The 16,069-nt window shown below is 38.7% G+C and overlaps 2 protein-coding genes across 6 annotated transcripts in view; one reads left to right on the top strand and one right to left on the bottom strand.

Annotated features, from left to right (window-relative positions):
* Nucleotides 1–16,007, bottom strand: part of ATG2B (autophagy related 2B) — a 48,688-nt gene extending 32,681 nt beyond the window's left edge. For 2 of the 5 annotated variants that reach the window (XM_040557768.1, XM_040557767.1), the window contains exons 1-6: nt 10,285–10,601; nt 6,451–6,613; nt 4,161–4,313; nt 3,109–3,211; nt 2,055–2,217; nt 1,392–1,571 (exon numbers count right to left, since the gene is read on the bottom strand). In XM_040557768.1, the coding sequence (XP_040413702.1) occupies nt 1,392–1,571; nt 2,055–2,217; nt 3,109–3,211; nt 4,161–4,313; nt 6,451–6,613; nt 10,285–10,446 (924 nt within the window). In that variant the 5' untranslated portion in view covers nt 10,447–10,601. Of the gene's footprint in view, nt 1–1,391; nt 1,572–2,054; nt 2,218–3,108; nt 3,212–4,160; nt 4,314–6,450; nt 6,614–7,609; nt 7,627–10,284; nt 10,602–15,595; nt 15,814–15,927 lie in introns of those variants that run through there. The other 3 variants (XM_040557769.1, XM_040557766.1, XM_040557770.1) reach the window with 3 other exon arrangements.
* LOC121070511 (GSK3B interacting protein) lies at nt 10,796–14,670 on the top strand. Its single transcript, XM_040557775.1, has 3 exons — nt 10,796–11,025; nt 11,889–12,147; nt 12,782–14,670. Exons 1-3 carry the CDS (start codon nt 10,796–10,798, stop codon nt 12,938–12,940), a joined length of 648 nt encoding a protein of 215 aa, XP_040413709.1. The 3' UTR covers nt 12,941–14,670.
* Nucleotides 16,008–16,069: the final 62 nt, after the last annotated feature.

Here is a 16,069-nt window from a genome sequence, read left to right as displayed (position 1 = left end):
AAGAACTCTTATAGATTTATTTTTCAGTTCAAAAGTTCTATACTCATTGTACTGGGTGTAGGTGGCAAAGCCTTGGTAGCAGGGTGTGCTGCAGGGATGGCCTCTGTAAGAAGAGGTCATGGGCTGTCCCGTGCTGGGCGTGGCTGGTTACAGCCAGCCCTGCACCAGACTCTCCTCAGGACACAGCCCAGCCCATCAGTAAAGCAGGTTTTCACCCCTGCAACAACATATTTAAGAAACAACAAAATGCTATGTAGGCTGCAAGGAAAAAACAGCTGTGAGAAACAATCCTGCAAACACCAAGGTCAGAGAAGAAGGAGAGGGAGAAGGTGCTCCAGACACTGGAGCCGAGATGCCCTTGCAGCCCATGGAAGAGACCTCTGGTAGAACAGAATTTCCCTGCAATTGTTAATAGATTATTTTAATATTGGAGACAAGGGGCGTATATTTATACAAATTTACCTATATATTCACACCTTTAAAGAAAAAAAAAAGCTTTATTTTCAACTGCTTTGTTTCCTGTATTTTTACGTCAAAGTCAAAATATTATTTTAACTACTAGCATTTAAATATAGCATTATTATTTTATTGCTATAAATTTTAACATAAAAATTCAAAAGTAGAAATGTTCACATTAGTTTTATAGTGCTGCAACCTAAGCAAGAATTTAAGGACTACTTGTAATTCTTGAAGTAATTATATCCTTTTAAAGTGTTTTTAATCAGCCATTTAAACATTCCATGCATACGTAGGCAAGCTTAGTCATAGTGCTACAAGAAAAAAGGATAAATGAATAGCAGCAGGAGTTTCATGAAAACAAAACAATTTCCTCAGGACTCACTTCAATACATAAATTCATTCCATCTCCAAGATACAAGAACCCTCCTTTAAGAGATTTCAATGCATTTCTTGTACTTCCAAATGTAATTGTAATTAACTGTCCTCCTGCAGTTCCTTTTACTGTTTGCTTTGCATAGAAATAGCAGGAGAATATCTAAGTAGTTAACGTATTTGTTTACTTAAGAAAAAACAAAATAGACCCACAAACCCACACTTGACTTACTCTTCTTTTATTTATAAGTTTAAAAAAAAATCCCCTAACGATTATACAGTTTTTAACAGATAACATATCTATATTTTTTTTCTATATTTTTATATTTATATTTTCCTTTTTTTTTTTTTTTCTGTATTTTATGATACGTCCTGGGAAGATATCAGATATCCATTGTAAAGATGTCTTATTAAACATATACATTAGTACTGAACGCAGCAAATCTAAAACAAAACCTAAGGCGATTCTTTTCCTTTGAAAATCTTACCATTTTTGTATACAGTTAAAAAAAAAATCCTACATAACCAATAATTTTAAAGACCAGGAAAGCATGACTAACCTTAGCTCCAGGAAGTACTTCATTTTGCTTTAATGTTAGGCTCAGCTCCATTCTACCAATCAGCTTACTGATCTGTACAGGGTCAGAAGGAGTAATTTCTGGCAAGTTTCTTGTTAATTGCGGATGTGGCTCATAAGTGATTTTTGGGTTCCAGCTAGGTGAAAGCTTTGGCTCAGTTGCCTTAAAACGTTACAGAGATAGGGATTAGAATATACGCCATTTCTTATCAAGAAATGTAAACATGCACTTCAGATAAGCTTATCACACAAATGATAATTTCACACAAATATAAATCTGATAGTGGTATTAATAAAACACTTATTAAGAACTGTGAAGAAACAAGGCACATAAAAATATGAAACATCAGGCCATCACAAAAAAAACTGGAGCAAATTTCCACAGAATAGCAAGTTATAGAGGACTTCCACACATTAAACTTGCAACCAGATTCCACTGCATTATATCCTAAGTTTTACTCAGTAATAAAGTTTCCATTTCCTTCCCCCTTGTCAAAATCAACAGAAGTGATTATGAATGTTAGCAAATACAGATGCAAGTAAAAGTTCAATTTCTATATCCTTTAGAATGAATCTAATACATCAGTGTAACAATATATTCTATGCTTCATCACTTTACATTCTTACATAATGCATTTTATTTTACCAGCTGTGTAGCTGAACACACTGGGGAGGACTTTGTTGATGCGGGAAACTCATCCCAGAAGAAAGAGACACCTGAGAGCTGAAGTAACTTGTGAGCAAAAGCTGTGGGCTGATGTACATTAATTCCAGAGCACTCATCAGCAGTTTCATCACAGTACATAGTTCTGGGAGACAAAAGCAAGGAAATAAAGATGGTAGGAGCATGCAAATTTTTACCTTTATTGTGCCATTTAGCCTCTAAGTTTGTACATGCTCTCTCCCTCTTCAGACTATTTACAATGCCGTAGACTGTCCTGAAAGGAGAAACCACCACTCTCTGGGAACGGGTGGAGACCTTCAATTTTCTACAGGACATTTGCAACATGCTTCCAGTGTAAATATATCCTGGTGTATTACCCTAGTACTTATGTCTAATCTAACCGTAAAACGAAGGAGTCTGCCCAACACTGTTTCCATTAGGACATATGTAACTCTTGCTTCAGAACCCTGATTTTTGGAAAATCTACCATCTAATATTTTTATGTTGTCTACAAGCACTATTTGAAAGTAATATTCTGTGTCAAAATAGAATTTGAATATTGAGAGAATGTATTCCAGTCCCATAAATTTTTGGTGCAAGTCTTCGCATAAGAGAATCTACAGTGGAAAAATACATCTGCCTTTCCATAAATAAGTTGTATCAAATATCAAAACAACATGCTATTTATCCCTTTTGAGTAAGAGGTGGCCTGATTTGCCAATAATATCAAATGACTTTGGAGCTTCTGAGAGATGGTGTTCATTAATTGTGGAAGCGGTCATTACCTTGGCTTTTGAAAAGTCTAGATCTCTTCTAATTTGATGATTAAATATTGCGCAGTTAAAGTTCAGTGGAGAAACCGCTCCCTGGCTCTATAAAAGAGGTAGTCTTAACAGGGCTACTCAAGATCTAGTGTCTAACTGTATATGAAGATATGTTTATGTGCACATGGTAAAATACTTTGTACAAGAAGTGGCAAAAAATGTCCTGAAAATATATATATAAATATAGATAGATTTTTTCTAAAAATCTTTACCTTTCAATTCGAATTTCAAGTGCAGTTCCACTTTTAGAGTTTTCTGGCACATGTTCAACTCGCAAAACAGTATCTAAAAAGGTAACTTTCACTCTTCGTAGAACTTAAATGAGAAAATTAAAAGACAGCAAGCACTTAAGTCACTTTACTCAATAACGACTTTTCTAAACCAAATGAAAGGCCATTTTAAATTGACAAAGTTCTCAATATTTATTTCAGTGAAAATAAATTGCCATTAAGTTTAATAAAGTAACAAGATCTCAAGTGACGATGTGAACTACTCCTAAATGTCTAGTATGTACCACCATACCATGAAATGGACTGTAATGGACTTGAGCAAACAGCGACTCAAACCAAATTGTTCTGTTGCTCAGTGTGGATGACCCTTATAATATCTGCCGCATTGCGCACCATGTCTAAACTCCTAAACATTGCTATAAGCACTATGGGTCTTTATCTGGATACTTCTATTTCTAGATCTGATTTCAGATGTTTCCCATAGCTCAGACATTCCAGCACAAGGCTCTCCATTCCATCACGTGGTCATAAACACTTATTTTCTTCCACTTCAACAACAGCAAGCATAGTTTCTAAAGTATATCTAGCAACATGGTGTGATTATTGACATACACATCCTAACAGGTCAGCTTTGTGTAAAATGAACTGAAAAAACATTCTGATTTTCTTCAAAAGCATCAACGCTAACAACAGTAAGTTTGTGTGAAGTACTAAACTGGTACCTCCACAACTAAGGCACCTCACCAGTCATTCACACACAGATTTACCTCAATTTGTTCTGGTGCAAACAATGCCCAATTTGGCCCTGAAGAAGGGCTCATTCTGTCCACTGCACTATGTATACACATATTTCCAAGTACATTCCCCACACACACACCTTGAATACAGGAACTATTGTCCTGCCTTCCTGTTATAAGTTTACAGGTATAAAGTGAAGATTTGTGAGAAGTTATGGCAAATGAGATGCCATTTTGCAAAACTGACACACAACAAAAACTGTGATGTTCACTCAGATCTCAATAATGAATTCATACCTGTTTCAATAGTTTCTGCAAATTTCTCAAGTCCTTCAAAAGGCTGGGATCCTTCTCCTTGTTCATCTGTCAATTTTTGGCTAAGACACTCTTTTGCAAGCTGCATACTACTGGTCATAAAACTTGACCAATACATCGGTTCAGACCCCGATGCTGTAAAGTAAGAGAAGTCTTAATAAATTTGTCTGTGAACATTTTGAAACAATGAAAACAAAATGAAATAAGTAATACATTTGGGACAACAAGAAAAGATTTCAACAGCTTGGTAAGAAGTCATACTTAAAAACGAACTTAGTCATGATCTGTCTTTATGGCTTATCATAGAATATCCCGAGTTGGAAGGGACCCATAAGGATCATCAAGTCCAACTCCTGGCACCGCACGGGTCTGCCCAAAAGTTTAGACCATGTGACTAAGTGCACAGTCCAATCTCTTCTTAAATTCAGACAGGCTTGGTGACTGGTGGCAGTGACTGCTTCACTGGGGAGCCTGTTCCAGCGTGCAACCACCCTCTTGGGGAAGAGCCTCTTCCTATGTCCAGCCTAAACTTCCCCTGCCCCAGCTTAACACCGTTCCCGTGGGTCCTATCACTGGTGATAACGGAGAATAGGTCACCTGCCTCTCCACTCCCCCTATACACTACTTTTCAAATACCAGAACCTCACCAGTACAATTTAAATAGATTAAAGTAATTTAAAGGATGAAAACACTGTTCAAATTAACCAATCTTCAGCATTGCTTTAAGTGAATAATTTCACTCTAAACTTTATTATATTGGTATGATTTTGCAGGCATAATCAGCAAAATGAAATAAAAGAAATAAAAGAAATAACTTTGTTTTTAAGAATTATTTTCGGGTTTCCTATTCCATTTGAAACACACCCTAGATGAGGGAAGACTTGGCAAGGTTTAAAATGTTATCTAAGCATGTTAATTCAAACATGTTTAAATGTCTAATGCAGACCTGGCCTACTAACTATAAAATAATAAAAGAGCAATCCAAGAGCCCAGCATGTGTTAAGCTTAACAAGTTTTTTAGCAAACAGATTAGCTTAATTGAAATTCTATCAGCTAACACCAAGCCTATTGTGAGCAAACACTATAAATCTAGATTAGAAAAGGTAATAAACTTCCAACATAACACCCTAGTACAGGAAACAAACAGTACAACAAGTACAAATGCAAACATGTTAAATGGACAAAACATTCCAGTTTAGCAACCAAATAAAACCAGCACTGTTCATCAAATAGAAATAAATGCATGAAAGTGAACAAATAAACCTTTCTCCTAATACTACCATTCTTTCAAATAACTTATCTTAAATCAGAACATAAGACTGCTCAAAATTTAGTTCCAGTTAGACAAACAAGAATGAAACAGAGAAAATATGTTACTTAAAGTAACTCGTGAAAGATGGAGAATAGATTTATGCATTTTTCCACTTATGAAAAGAAAAAAAAATACAGAATAATCAAAGAAAAAATATTGGAATAAAATATTTTCTTCCACCTTCTTTACACTATAAAAAGGAAAACAAATTAAAATCCTTCAAACATTCATACATTAATCTCCACAAATTAAAAATGCACAGGAATGTCCCACACATGCTATAATAATAAATGTTAACAGAATTTCTGGGAGTTTCATAGTCACTAAAAATTTATCACCAGAACAATCAAAACTAGATCATCTAGATTTGTATGGATACAGACAAGCCAGAAGAGCTCAAACAATGCTCTCAGCGTTATAATCAAAGCTAATAAGTATTTACAGTAAAGTCATTATTTCAGACCATGATAGCAATTAAAATGTACTTATTATCCAAATATACATACTAAATGCAGCTTCTGCCATGAAGTTGCTGAAGAAAGCCAGTACCTCACTGAACCCCCCTCATAGTCTTACACTACTGTGTTCTTCTCCTGCCACGTAACAGCCAAGGTCCACACATCTACTAATGTTGACTAACAGCACTTGGCACGCAATAACCAAAAAAACTAGCTAACAAACTCCCTACCACGCTGCACTGTTTTGATTTCAATATGCCTGAAGCTGTTTGGAAGAAAAGATACAGCAGTAGGAGTATTATAAACATTGTAAGTTATTTAACAGAACAACCAATTAAGAAACACTGGACAGTTTCTTTATTAGATTCTCTATATCGTTAATGCATGTAAATTAAAATGACACTTTAAATAACGCTAAGAACTGACTAAAACAGGTGCAGCCTTTTGCCTCTGAAAAACTGTGGAGTTTCCTTCTGAAAAATAAAAAAAATAACAAACCTACCAAGCCTTGGTCTTGGCCTGAAGACCATCTCTAATCCTTTTACTTCCAATGCACAGTTATCCTGTAGCAACGATCCCCACGGAACAGATAAAGAAATTGACTGGATAAAACCATCTGTGACTTCCAGAGGTGCATCTGCAGACTCCAGGATCTCATTAAGACACTAGAAGAGAATCAAGAAAAAAAATAATCAGCATAGTAACAACAATAAAATATAATGCATACATATGTGTGTGTGTATGTATATATGTATATATATATATATATATATAAACATACACTGTATATAATAAGACAGATTGATCTATTAGAAAAGGAATTAGAGAAACAATAAACCAGCTGTTTCCAAGTATTTTGATTCCATCATAATTTGTTTCCATTCATTACTGAGCTTTCAACATAATAGTTTTATCTGTGGCTAGCTATATAGCCTGTATTTTTACACCACATCAACAAATTCTGCTATCCTACTGTTATAAATACCACAATACTGATACAGGTTCATCTGTTCTTTTTCTACCAATATTGGAAGACCAATTTTTAACAATATTAAGACTAAGAATGCTGTAAGTACCTGGTTTCTGTGGCAAGCCTATTTCACAAGACAAATTTCAATGTAACACTTATTTGACCCTTCCCTGCAACAATGGAACAACGCAACCAAATAATCATCTATTGCTTCATACCATACTTGCCATTTCTAAATTATATTTTATTGTGTTCAAAGTCATGTTCAACACTAATTTAAAATTACAAAAATTGAAACTCAGTTGACAATCCAATGTTCAACAGAAACTGTTTCATTAATCGAGTCCTTTATAGTGACATTATAAACAAAACTCCACTCAATCAAGTTTCCGTAAGTATCACAAAGAGTTGAGTGAAATTGATGACAGAAATGGAAGCCAGCTCTCAAGCAGTAATTAAGGATTTTGAAGTTTTCTGTAATCCTCGGAGAAGTCTCTCTTTGCACCATAGTGCTTTCATTACAACTACAGAGTCCAAAAGAGCCCTTTTCCAAACCAAACACATTTTTCCCATCTTTATTAAAAAAAGCAACCCCGTTTGCACTAATTCAAATGTTCAATAATTTCAATTTTCACTAAATAAGAACTATCTAGGCTGCTCTAATAAAATAAACACAATCTAAATCCCATACCAAACTTGGTGAGTGTAACCTTCTGCTGTACACAAGACCCTGATGAAGACTGTGGCTGTAGTATCAGGATACAACATTCTACAGACAAACGTGTGGTTTCAACCTTCCTATCTCGAACACAAACTTTGATTTTACCTCAAAAAAGCATAAATTCAACATGTTAAAAAGATAAGGAATTAAAAGATGCTTTCAATTTTTATTTATTTTTAAAATGCTGTTTTATAGGATGATTTAAAAATAAATATGAACAAAAACTTCAGAAAATCAGATTTTTTTCATTCGTAAGTCTCCAGTTTTAACTGTCACTTTGTGTTAACTTGCTCTATACTCTCAGTAAATTTGCTTTTAGAATTTTATCTACTTGTATGCTTTCCTAGTTCCTGTTCCAAAGTCCACTCAAGCACTAGAAAAAGACACCAACTTAAAAAATAAAAATAAAAAAAACAGAACTTGAAACAGTTTTGTCAGGAAATTTTTAAATAATCAAATAATGAAGATTCAAAGACATTAAAATGTTATTTTGAATTAAATGTAATAATTATAGATGTGGCAGTAGCATAAGATAAAGCAAGAAGTAATTATTTGGCATGAAAACCTTATTTGAAAATAATACTGATTCTTTTAAATTACTTGAACCTTTACAAATTAATTTGCTATAAGAGGAAGTAAGCTAGTTATTAAAATCGATTTTGAATAAATCTGACCTCAGAAAACTTTTTGCTAGCAAGATACATTACAACAAAAATTATTAAATACATTCCTTATTACTTTGAAATAGAAATTTACTATCTAAAAGAAAAAAAAAAATCAAGCATTTTTATACCTGTTGTGCCTAGAAAGCACTAATTACAGCATTCTAAGCAAAATTTTAAAACTGAAGCACAGACTTTGCATCAGGACTTTTTCCCACGTTTGACTGAAAGCATGCAGCTGGAATCACAGCAATACTACCTGCTAAAACACTATTCGATGTGCACTAAAATTCAACCACAAATAACATGGGATACATTCTGATTTTTCTCAACAGTCCAGGAGGCAAGGGTGTTACGGCAATAGCCCCAAGTACTTCTATCTGTAGAAATTGTAAACACGTGTACAACATCTTATTGTATATTAAGATGAACAAATGTATCCACAAAAATGGATGAGATAATATGTAAAACTACAGTCATCCTGGTGATTCGCAGAGAACAAGCTTACAATGACTAGAGGAAAAAAGGAGCTGTAGTACTTCCATGACATCTGTTTTGCAATCTGTCATACACGAGAGTCACGTGCAGAGAACTTCAAACATGTCATTCATTGTTTATAAGTCAGAAAGAAAAATGTTGATCTACAAATGGGAAAGATAACCTAAGCCTTAGTGTACATACATTTAATCACTCTGTATCCGTAATTAAGTATTAATTTACTATTGTCTGTAATTGCTACCGACTCAAAATATTTATATTTCAAATAATGTCACTTTGACTAGTGAAGACTGCTGTGACACCCACTAGAGGGCATAATAACTCAAAGCCTAACAGCCTTACAGCCTGCCACAGAAAACAAGCTGTGGACAACACATAAAAGAAAGAAAACAACAACCCCCAACACCAAAATCCTGGTAATTTTGAGCATTTCTACAAATGTCTGTCCCCTGCCACTTTCCAACATACTTGCACATAAACAACTGGAAAAGCGTTATTTGAAAATATCATTCACAATCATTTTAAAGTGAACCCAGAGCACAGTACTGTAAAAACGTGTTTTGACAGTAGCTTGTAAAGCATTAAGCCTGTATAGTTAGTTAATCATCTATGCTACCTTGAAAGTCAGTGACTGACGCACAGAAGCACTTCAGGCTCCTCATGACACTCACTTGACTGGCAGGTGGAATGCAGTACCATTGGTAATTAACCCAAGAAACTTTACAAAACCCTACAGACATGGGCACAGACTTCTGAATAACTACAGCAGGCTAGAAGTGTGTGTGTGTGTGTGTGTGTGTGTGTGTGTGTGTGTGTGTGCACAGACATACATATGTATATATAAATATACACACCAAGACTGAAAAAAGCTTCTGTTGGTTCAAAGCAACACAGCCCACCTGCTAAGCTAACTCAGCTAAAAGCAGCTTCCCATTTCCTGTCAACACATACTCTCATCATTTCCAAGACTAGGCTGTGGAGATCCCTAAAAACAGTCCCTAAAGTCCAACACAACACTGCCAGAAAGAACTAAGGGCCTCCCTGCTGAAGACAAAGCAGAGACAGAACAGGGATCACTATATGTTTTTATCATCTCTAGTAGTCAGTAAACAGGATTCTCTGGAACTACAGCAACAATTTCCAATGGTCTGGGCAGTATGAGCTCCTTCTCCCTGAGATGTCAGCAGCTCCTGCCTTTTTTTACTTAAACTGTGAACACTTCTTTTTCTCATCCATAATCAAAAACAAACAACAAAACCAAGCCATGGCCGGAAAAATATATCCGTAATAAATGCCCAGATTATTTTTTTCAACTGTTCGCATATCAGAGAAGAGTTCCCTGGATGAGACGCTAATTATGGCCGTAACTTTTTACATAAGGAGGCCGGGTACTGAAAATGAAGTGGGTGGCAGCCGGGGGCAGGCGATCAGCTGGTCCCTCAGCCGCAGCAGGAGCCGAGGGGGCGAAGCGCCGGCATCTCTTACCCACTTATCCAGGGGGACCTGCGTCAGGGAGCCGGTGCCCTGGTAGAGATCCAGGCTGAGCTGCTCCAGGCTGAGCTTCTCCTGCAAGAAGTGGCCCAGGTACCTCTGCAGCAGGTACCTGCAGGCCCTCTTCTTGATGGACTCCGAGAAAGGCCACGGCATGGCGGCGGCGCGCTGGGGGCCGGGCAGCGGGACGGGGCGGCCGGAGAGAGAGAGAGAAGGGGGCGAGCGGCAGCCGCCGGGCCCAGCCTCGCCCCTCAGCGCTGGCTCCCGCCGGGGCTCCCCGCGGCCAGGCGGCGCCCCTGGCACGGCCGGCGGGGCGGCACCGCCTGCCCTCAGGCAGGTAGCTCCATCCTCACGCCGCCGCCGCCATCTTCTCGGCGCCCCGCGAGCGGCGGAGGTGGGGGACGACGACGCCGCGGGGTGCGGCGAAGGAAGGGGCTGGGGGGGCGCCCCCTGTCAGCTCTCCGCTGCCGTGCCGAGCCGGGCCGGGCCGTTCTGTGCCGGGCCGATGCGGGCTGCTTGTTTGTCGCTTTCCTTCCCGCTTGCCCCCCCCGCTCTGCCGATCGCCGTGCCCAGCCCCCTGACGTCCGCGAGGAAATGGCGTCCCCAGCGGAGGAGGCGGGGGCGGAAGCGGCCGCGGGAGGCGGTGGAGCCGGGGCCGGGGCAGGCTCTGGCTGTGCGGGGAGCGGCCCCGGGGCGAGCGGGGCGATCGCTCTTCGGTGCCGGGCACCCGCACCGGTAGGTGGGTGGGCTGCCGGGGGGCGGTGGGTGGCTCCCCGCTCCTCTCCGTGAGACGCGAGCCTGCTCTGAGCGGCTTTCCCTCGTAGTCGCCGGGCTTCGGGGGCTGCCTAAGCCTCGGCTGGGGCCGTGTACGGGCGTCGGGTGGGTTTGTGAGGCAGCGACGGAGGTCGTGTGGTGCTGCGAGCGACTTGCGCCTGCTAGGGCAGCGTTGCAGGTCTCGGGCAGGTTCCCCGGGGTGTGGGGTAGCGCCGGGGTCGGCCCTTTGTGGTAGCAGGCCGGCTGTGTGTGTCTCTGAGTCGTACTGGCTTTTACTGCGTAAAAACCAAGCAAGGGGATTGTTGTTTAGTGAAGCAAAACAAAAATCTTGTTTTTAATCTGTCCTCATAACCTCTGATAACCCATTTAGTTCACAGACGCTCGGAAATCTGTCTTAAATTCATCAATAACAGTGGTGAATTATTCACCAATAGACTACGTTCGCCAATTTTCAGCAGCTGTTAATTGCAGTTTTTGCTGGCATCACTTGGTTTTCTTAGTGCATTCTGGATCCGCGAAGCGCAGAGTTAGTTGCTGCTGAATCATAACAGAGCCTTACACAACTCGCTGCCAGTTGCCCGTCTGTGAAGCAGCAGCTCCTGTGGTAGCTCCTGTGTGCTGATGGGACCAGAACAGCTGTTCCCAACGGCAAGGTTTGGAGTTCTCTGGGCTGTCCCGAGTTGCAGAATTCACTGAGTCTCCTATTTTACTTTTTTTTGGACAATGGTAAATATGCCTGCTTCAGATATTCCTCCAGTTTTATGGTATTAATGTCATATATTGAGTCTAGCGGTATAATCTAAAATGCGTGTTTCCATATGCAGAATGGAGACTGACTGCAATCCTATGGAGTCGCCCAGTAATACGGGATTTGAAGAGGATTCTGATTATAGAGACTTTGAAGGAACAGATGTGAAAGATATGAGACTAGAAGCTGAAGCTGTTGTGAATGATGTTCTTTTTGCTGTCAGCAACATGTTTGTCTCAAAAACCCTTCCATGTGCAGAGGATGTGGCGTATATCAATGTGGAAACCAGGGAAAGGAACAGGTACTGCCTGGAGCTCACTGAAGCAGGACTCAGGGTAAACTAATTTGTTTATAATTTCTTATGCGTATTTGTTTTGAGTAATGATCTTGTTCAAAAAGTGCCTAGAAAGATACTTCAGTGGCACGAAAATAACACACATACTTGTCTTGTACTTATTTGAAAGCCTGTTTTCTACATGTTCCCCTAGAAAGGGGATCTTTAGTTACTTCAAACAAAGTGAGAAGAGAACTTGATGGAAAAACAGGCATTTTTTTATAGACATCTGCAAAATGATGAAGACTGAAGTAGCCAATGGACAAATTTAATATAGGCATAACACTCTGGGTTTTTCAGGTACCCAGGTAAATTATTAATACAATATGTATACAACTCCATTTTGTACCATTTATAGTGTTTGTGAGAATTCATAGATGTAAGACTCCTTTCCAAAGGTGACAATGACAGTTTTTACTAATGTTCTGAGTTTTGGAAGAAAGTATTTGAAACAGTCTAAATACTGTATTACCAGTAAGCCCCACAGTAGAAAGCACAGACTGCAATTTAAATCAAGTATCTTGTTTGCATATTGCTGTACAGCCTGACTGGAAAAATTAAACTTTGTGATACCTATTTCCCATTGCAAGGTGATCCTAATCACAAAAATTTAACTGATGATTTCCTTGTTACAGGTAGTAGCTTATGATTTTGATCAGACTGATGACAGTTTGCAGACACCGTACCACGAAACTGTCTACTCCTTATTGGACTCTCTCAGCCCTGCATATCGAGAGGTGTTTGGAAATGCATTACTACAAAGACTAGAAGCTTTGAAGAAAGATCAGTCGTGATTTACCCTGAAGTGAAGATGTAATATTAGAAGGAATTCTTAATATGAGGCACTGCAGTCTTTCTTACAAACACAGCCACAAACATCTTAAGCTTAATTTCTTGCATTAACATCTACTGCATACTAGTACTGATCTATAGCATTTTGCTTCAGAGGATTTGTGTATATCACAGTGCTATTGATAAATTGTAAAACTACTAAACTTATTTTTTCTTTTTGTTGAAGGTAAGCAAGTAACTTGCTTCTCACAACATTTAAAAAAATTTGGTCTCTTTTCAAAGTGTTACTATCCAAAACTCGAAAACACGTAGAGACTGAATATTACAGAGGCAAGTAGTAATATTTTTTTTTTTTTGGTGTATACTTACTGATCATTGTCATATATGCTTTTTAAAATAGAAGTTAACTGTCTAATTAACATCTAGTAGTTGAAATTGATTGAGTAGAACAGGCAATTAAGTTCTGTTTTAAACTGAAAGTTACTTTTTTTGATTTGCTGTGCATAAATCTGAAAACTTTAAGCTTCAGTAGCAAGAAAGATGGCTCTTGAACAGTTGAGTGTTGATTATATAATAACAGCATCTGAGTTAAAAGGAAAGCTCAGTATTGTTTGATCTGTCCGTGTCTGTGGCAACCAACAAACTCCAAAGAGTGAATGAGATGTACTGCTACTATATGAATGTACTGTCTGAATCACAAATGAGCTAAGCACAGAAGTAAATTCGGATGTAACAGGCTACATTCCCTAAAGATGATGTTATGTATGATATATATGTATGTATGCTATATTGTAACTGTTTGGGAGGCTTGAAAGACATTTTAGCCTGTTTACTGTTCTGAATGTCTGTTTACATGATGTACAGGATATACCCAAGAGTATTTTTGCTTCAGCCTTTACTTTCTATAATACAGTACTTTGGTACTCCTGTTTTTCAACTTTTCTCCCTCAATTGTACAGCATCCTCTCCTAATGAATAATGAGTAAGCTCTGTAATGTTACTTGCATTGTATTGGTTTGAAACCAAAGGTTGTATGAAATTTGCTAAGGCTAATACAAGCTGGAAGACGTAACTTGTATTTTCTACTTTAAAAATGGTACAAATCTCTTTATAAATTTATTGTATTGCTGTAACTTTTCAAGTACGTATTGAATGGTAGACTTTTTTTAAAAAAATACTGTTGGCTAGAAATACTAGAACTTCTAAACTAGCATTTTGTGACTGTCATACTTTTTGTATTCTTGTATTATTCAGTATTTGTGCATCTTTATTTATTCTGCCATGTTTAGGTGCTAAGTATATGCAGTAGCTTTCTTGGAGTCACACTTATGAATACATCAGTTCCAGTGATTTCAGTAGACCTATATTGACTTACACCTGCTGAGGAATAATCTAATGGGAGAGGCCGCGTAGAGCTTTTATAATAGCTTTGGGGTAGTGATGTTATAACTATGACTGATGAGACAACTGCAGTCAGTGCTTCTGTTTTCTAGAGCTTGATTTCTTTATCTTGTTAGGTTGACACTTGGGATGTTAATCCTTTGCTCCAGGGTATGAATCTATGCTCTAAAAATTGTTCATAGGCTCTCTTTTGCACACAGGTCTGTGGCACATGGTTAGTCCTCTGTGAGGAGAATGTACTTTACCAAATTTATATTTGAATATTTTCCCTTGCAATTAATTTACTTGTTCTATTTAAATGACTAAAGCATTAAACAAATGCACCCACCAATGTGTTGTAGCTTTCTTGGGGGGGGGGGGGGGGGGGGAGAGGGGGTGTGAACGACCAAAGTTATTCCTTCCTTAAACACTTCTTAAAGTTATTCTTTCCTTAAACACTTATTAAATATTAGATTGTTAACAAGTATTTCCAAAATACCTCTGGCTGCAAACTTGTATCCACTGAACCTGTCATGAAAAGATACAGTAGGTGACCATAGAGGGACTTTGAAACGACACATGACAAACATAGGTGGAAAAAATGACAAAGTTAATGTTACAGTGCCAAGAACTTTTTCACAGACATCTTTAAAATGCTTTGTCATTTCAAGTGCTTATTATAAACTAAAGCCGAGAAATACTTCTAAAACATATGGTTTGTAGGTGTTACCAGAATAAACTTATATTATTTTTTGTACCGAAATATTAACTTAAAAATGGGAGAGCTGTGTCATTCCACAATTTCTGATTCTGGGTTTATGAATAACATGCTCTCTAGTCCTTATACTTAGAATTGTTGCCTATATGGAGCTTATTTGAAGCACTCTCAGTGAACAATTTCAATAGGTCTCCTTTGACCAATTCATTTTCATTTTCTGAAACTGAATAAATGCTGCTCGGCCTAACGCACCTTTCCAGAACATTTAAGATTATGCATTATCGCTGGAAGTACAATCATTGAAACAGTGTTGGTTACTAAGAAATTACCAGTGATTAATTATCTAAAAAGCCTCAAAGGCTGCTTGCTAGCCAAAGGATGTCTAATAACATAGCTTTAAAACTTTTTTTTTTTTTCCTCACAGCAATACTAGATTTTGTCTTCTTCAGCGTCAAGAAGTTGGGAATAAACACCCTCCTTTATTGACTGCAGGTATTCATGTTTGTTTTAGGATAGATTGAATAAGATATGAAAAAATATATATGTACACACTAAGTACCTGATTATATTGTGATAGTCCTTGAGTTCCTCAGCAGAGCTCTGAAAAGCAGCTCCCCAGATGAAATGTTTGAGTGAGGACTGCTGTGGGTAAGGCCTGGGGAGACGGCCGTGTTGAACTCTGTGAGGAAGTGGCCTTAGAGAGCTGCTCATTACTCATCACTACCTGCATGTTACTGCCCTGCCTTCCTGACTCATTCTCGATTGATCTTGATTCACCTGAGGAAGATGGTGGAGGCAGAGATGAGAAAGGTGCGCTTCCACTCCGTGACCCTCTGCAGGCAGGCAGGTTCACAGGCCAGACACCCGAGGCAAGGCTACACCAAGCCTTACGCTACACCAAAAGTCCCCATAGGCGGCCACCTGCTGAAGCTCCTAGGCCAGCAGCAGCCGGCTGGAGGGGGAGGGATGCCTGTGTGCGGCCCCGAGCGGTCCCTCAGCCCGTGCCCGCAGCGCCCCGCGCCGGCTGTGAGGG

Source organism: Cygnus olor, chromosome 5, assembly GCF_009769625.2.
Source record: "Cygnus olor isolate bCygOlo1 chromosome 5, bCygOlo1.pri.v2, whole genome shotgun sequence".
NCBI lineage: Eukaryota > Metazoa > Chordata > Aves > Anseriformes > Anatidae > Cygnus > Cygnus olor.
This window is presented reverse-complemented; position numbering and strand designations above follow the sequence as displayed.

Bases quoted from the DNA above. Each gene is read 5' to 3' on its own strand.
- LOC121070511 (XM_040557775.1), top strand. From the start codon at position 10,796: ATGCGGGCTGCTTGTTTGTCGCTTTCCTTCCCGCTTGCCCCCCCCGCT. The intron at 11,026-11,888 runs GTAGGTGGGTGG...TTCCATATGCAG, and splicing joins GGTGCCGGGCACCCGCACCG to AATGGAGACTGACTGCAATC. The intron at 12,148-12,781 runs GTAAACTAATTT...TCCTTGTTACAG, and splicing joins TCACTGAAGCAGGACTCAGG to GTAGTAGCTTATGATTTTGA.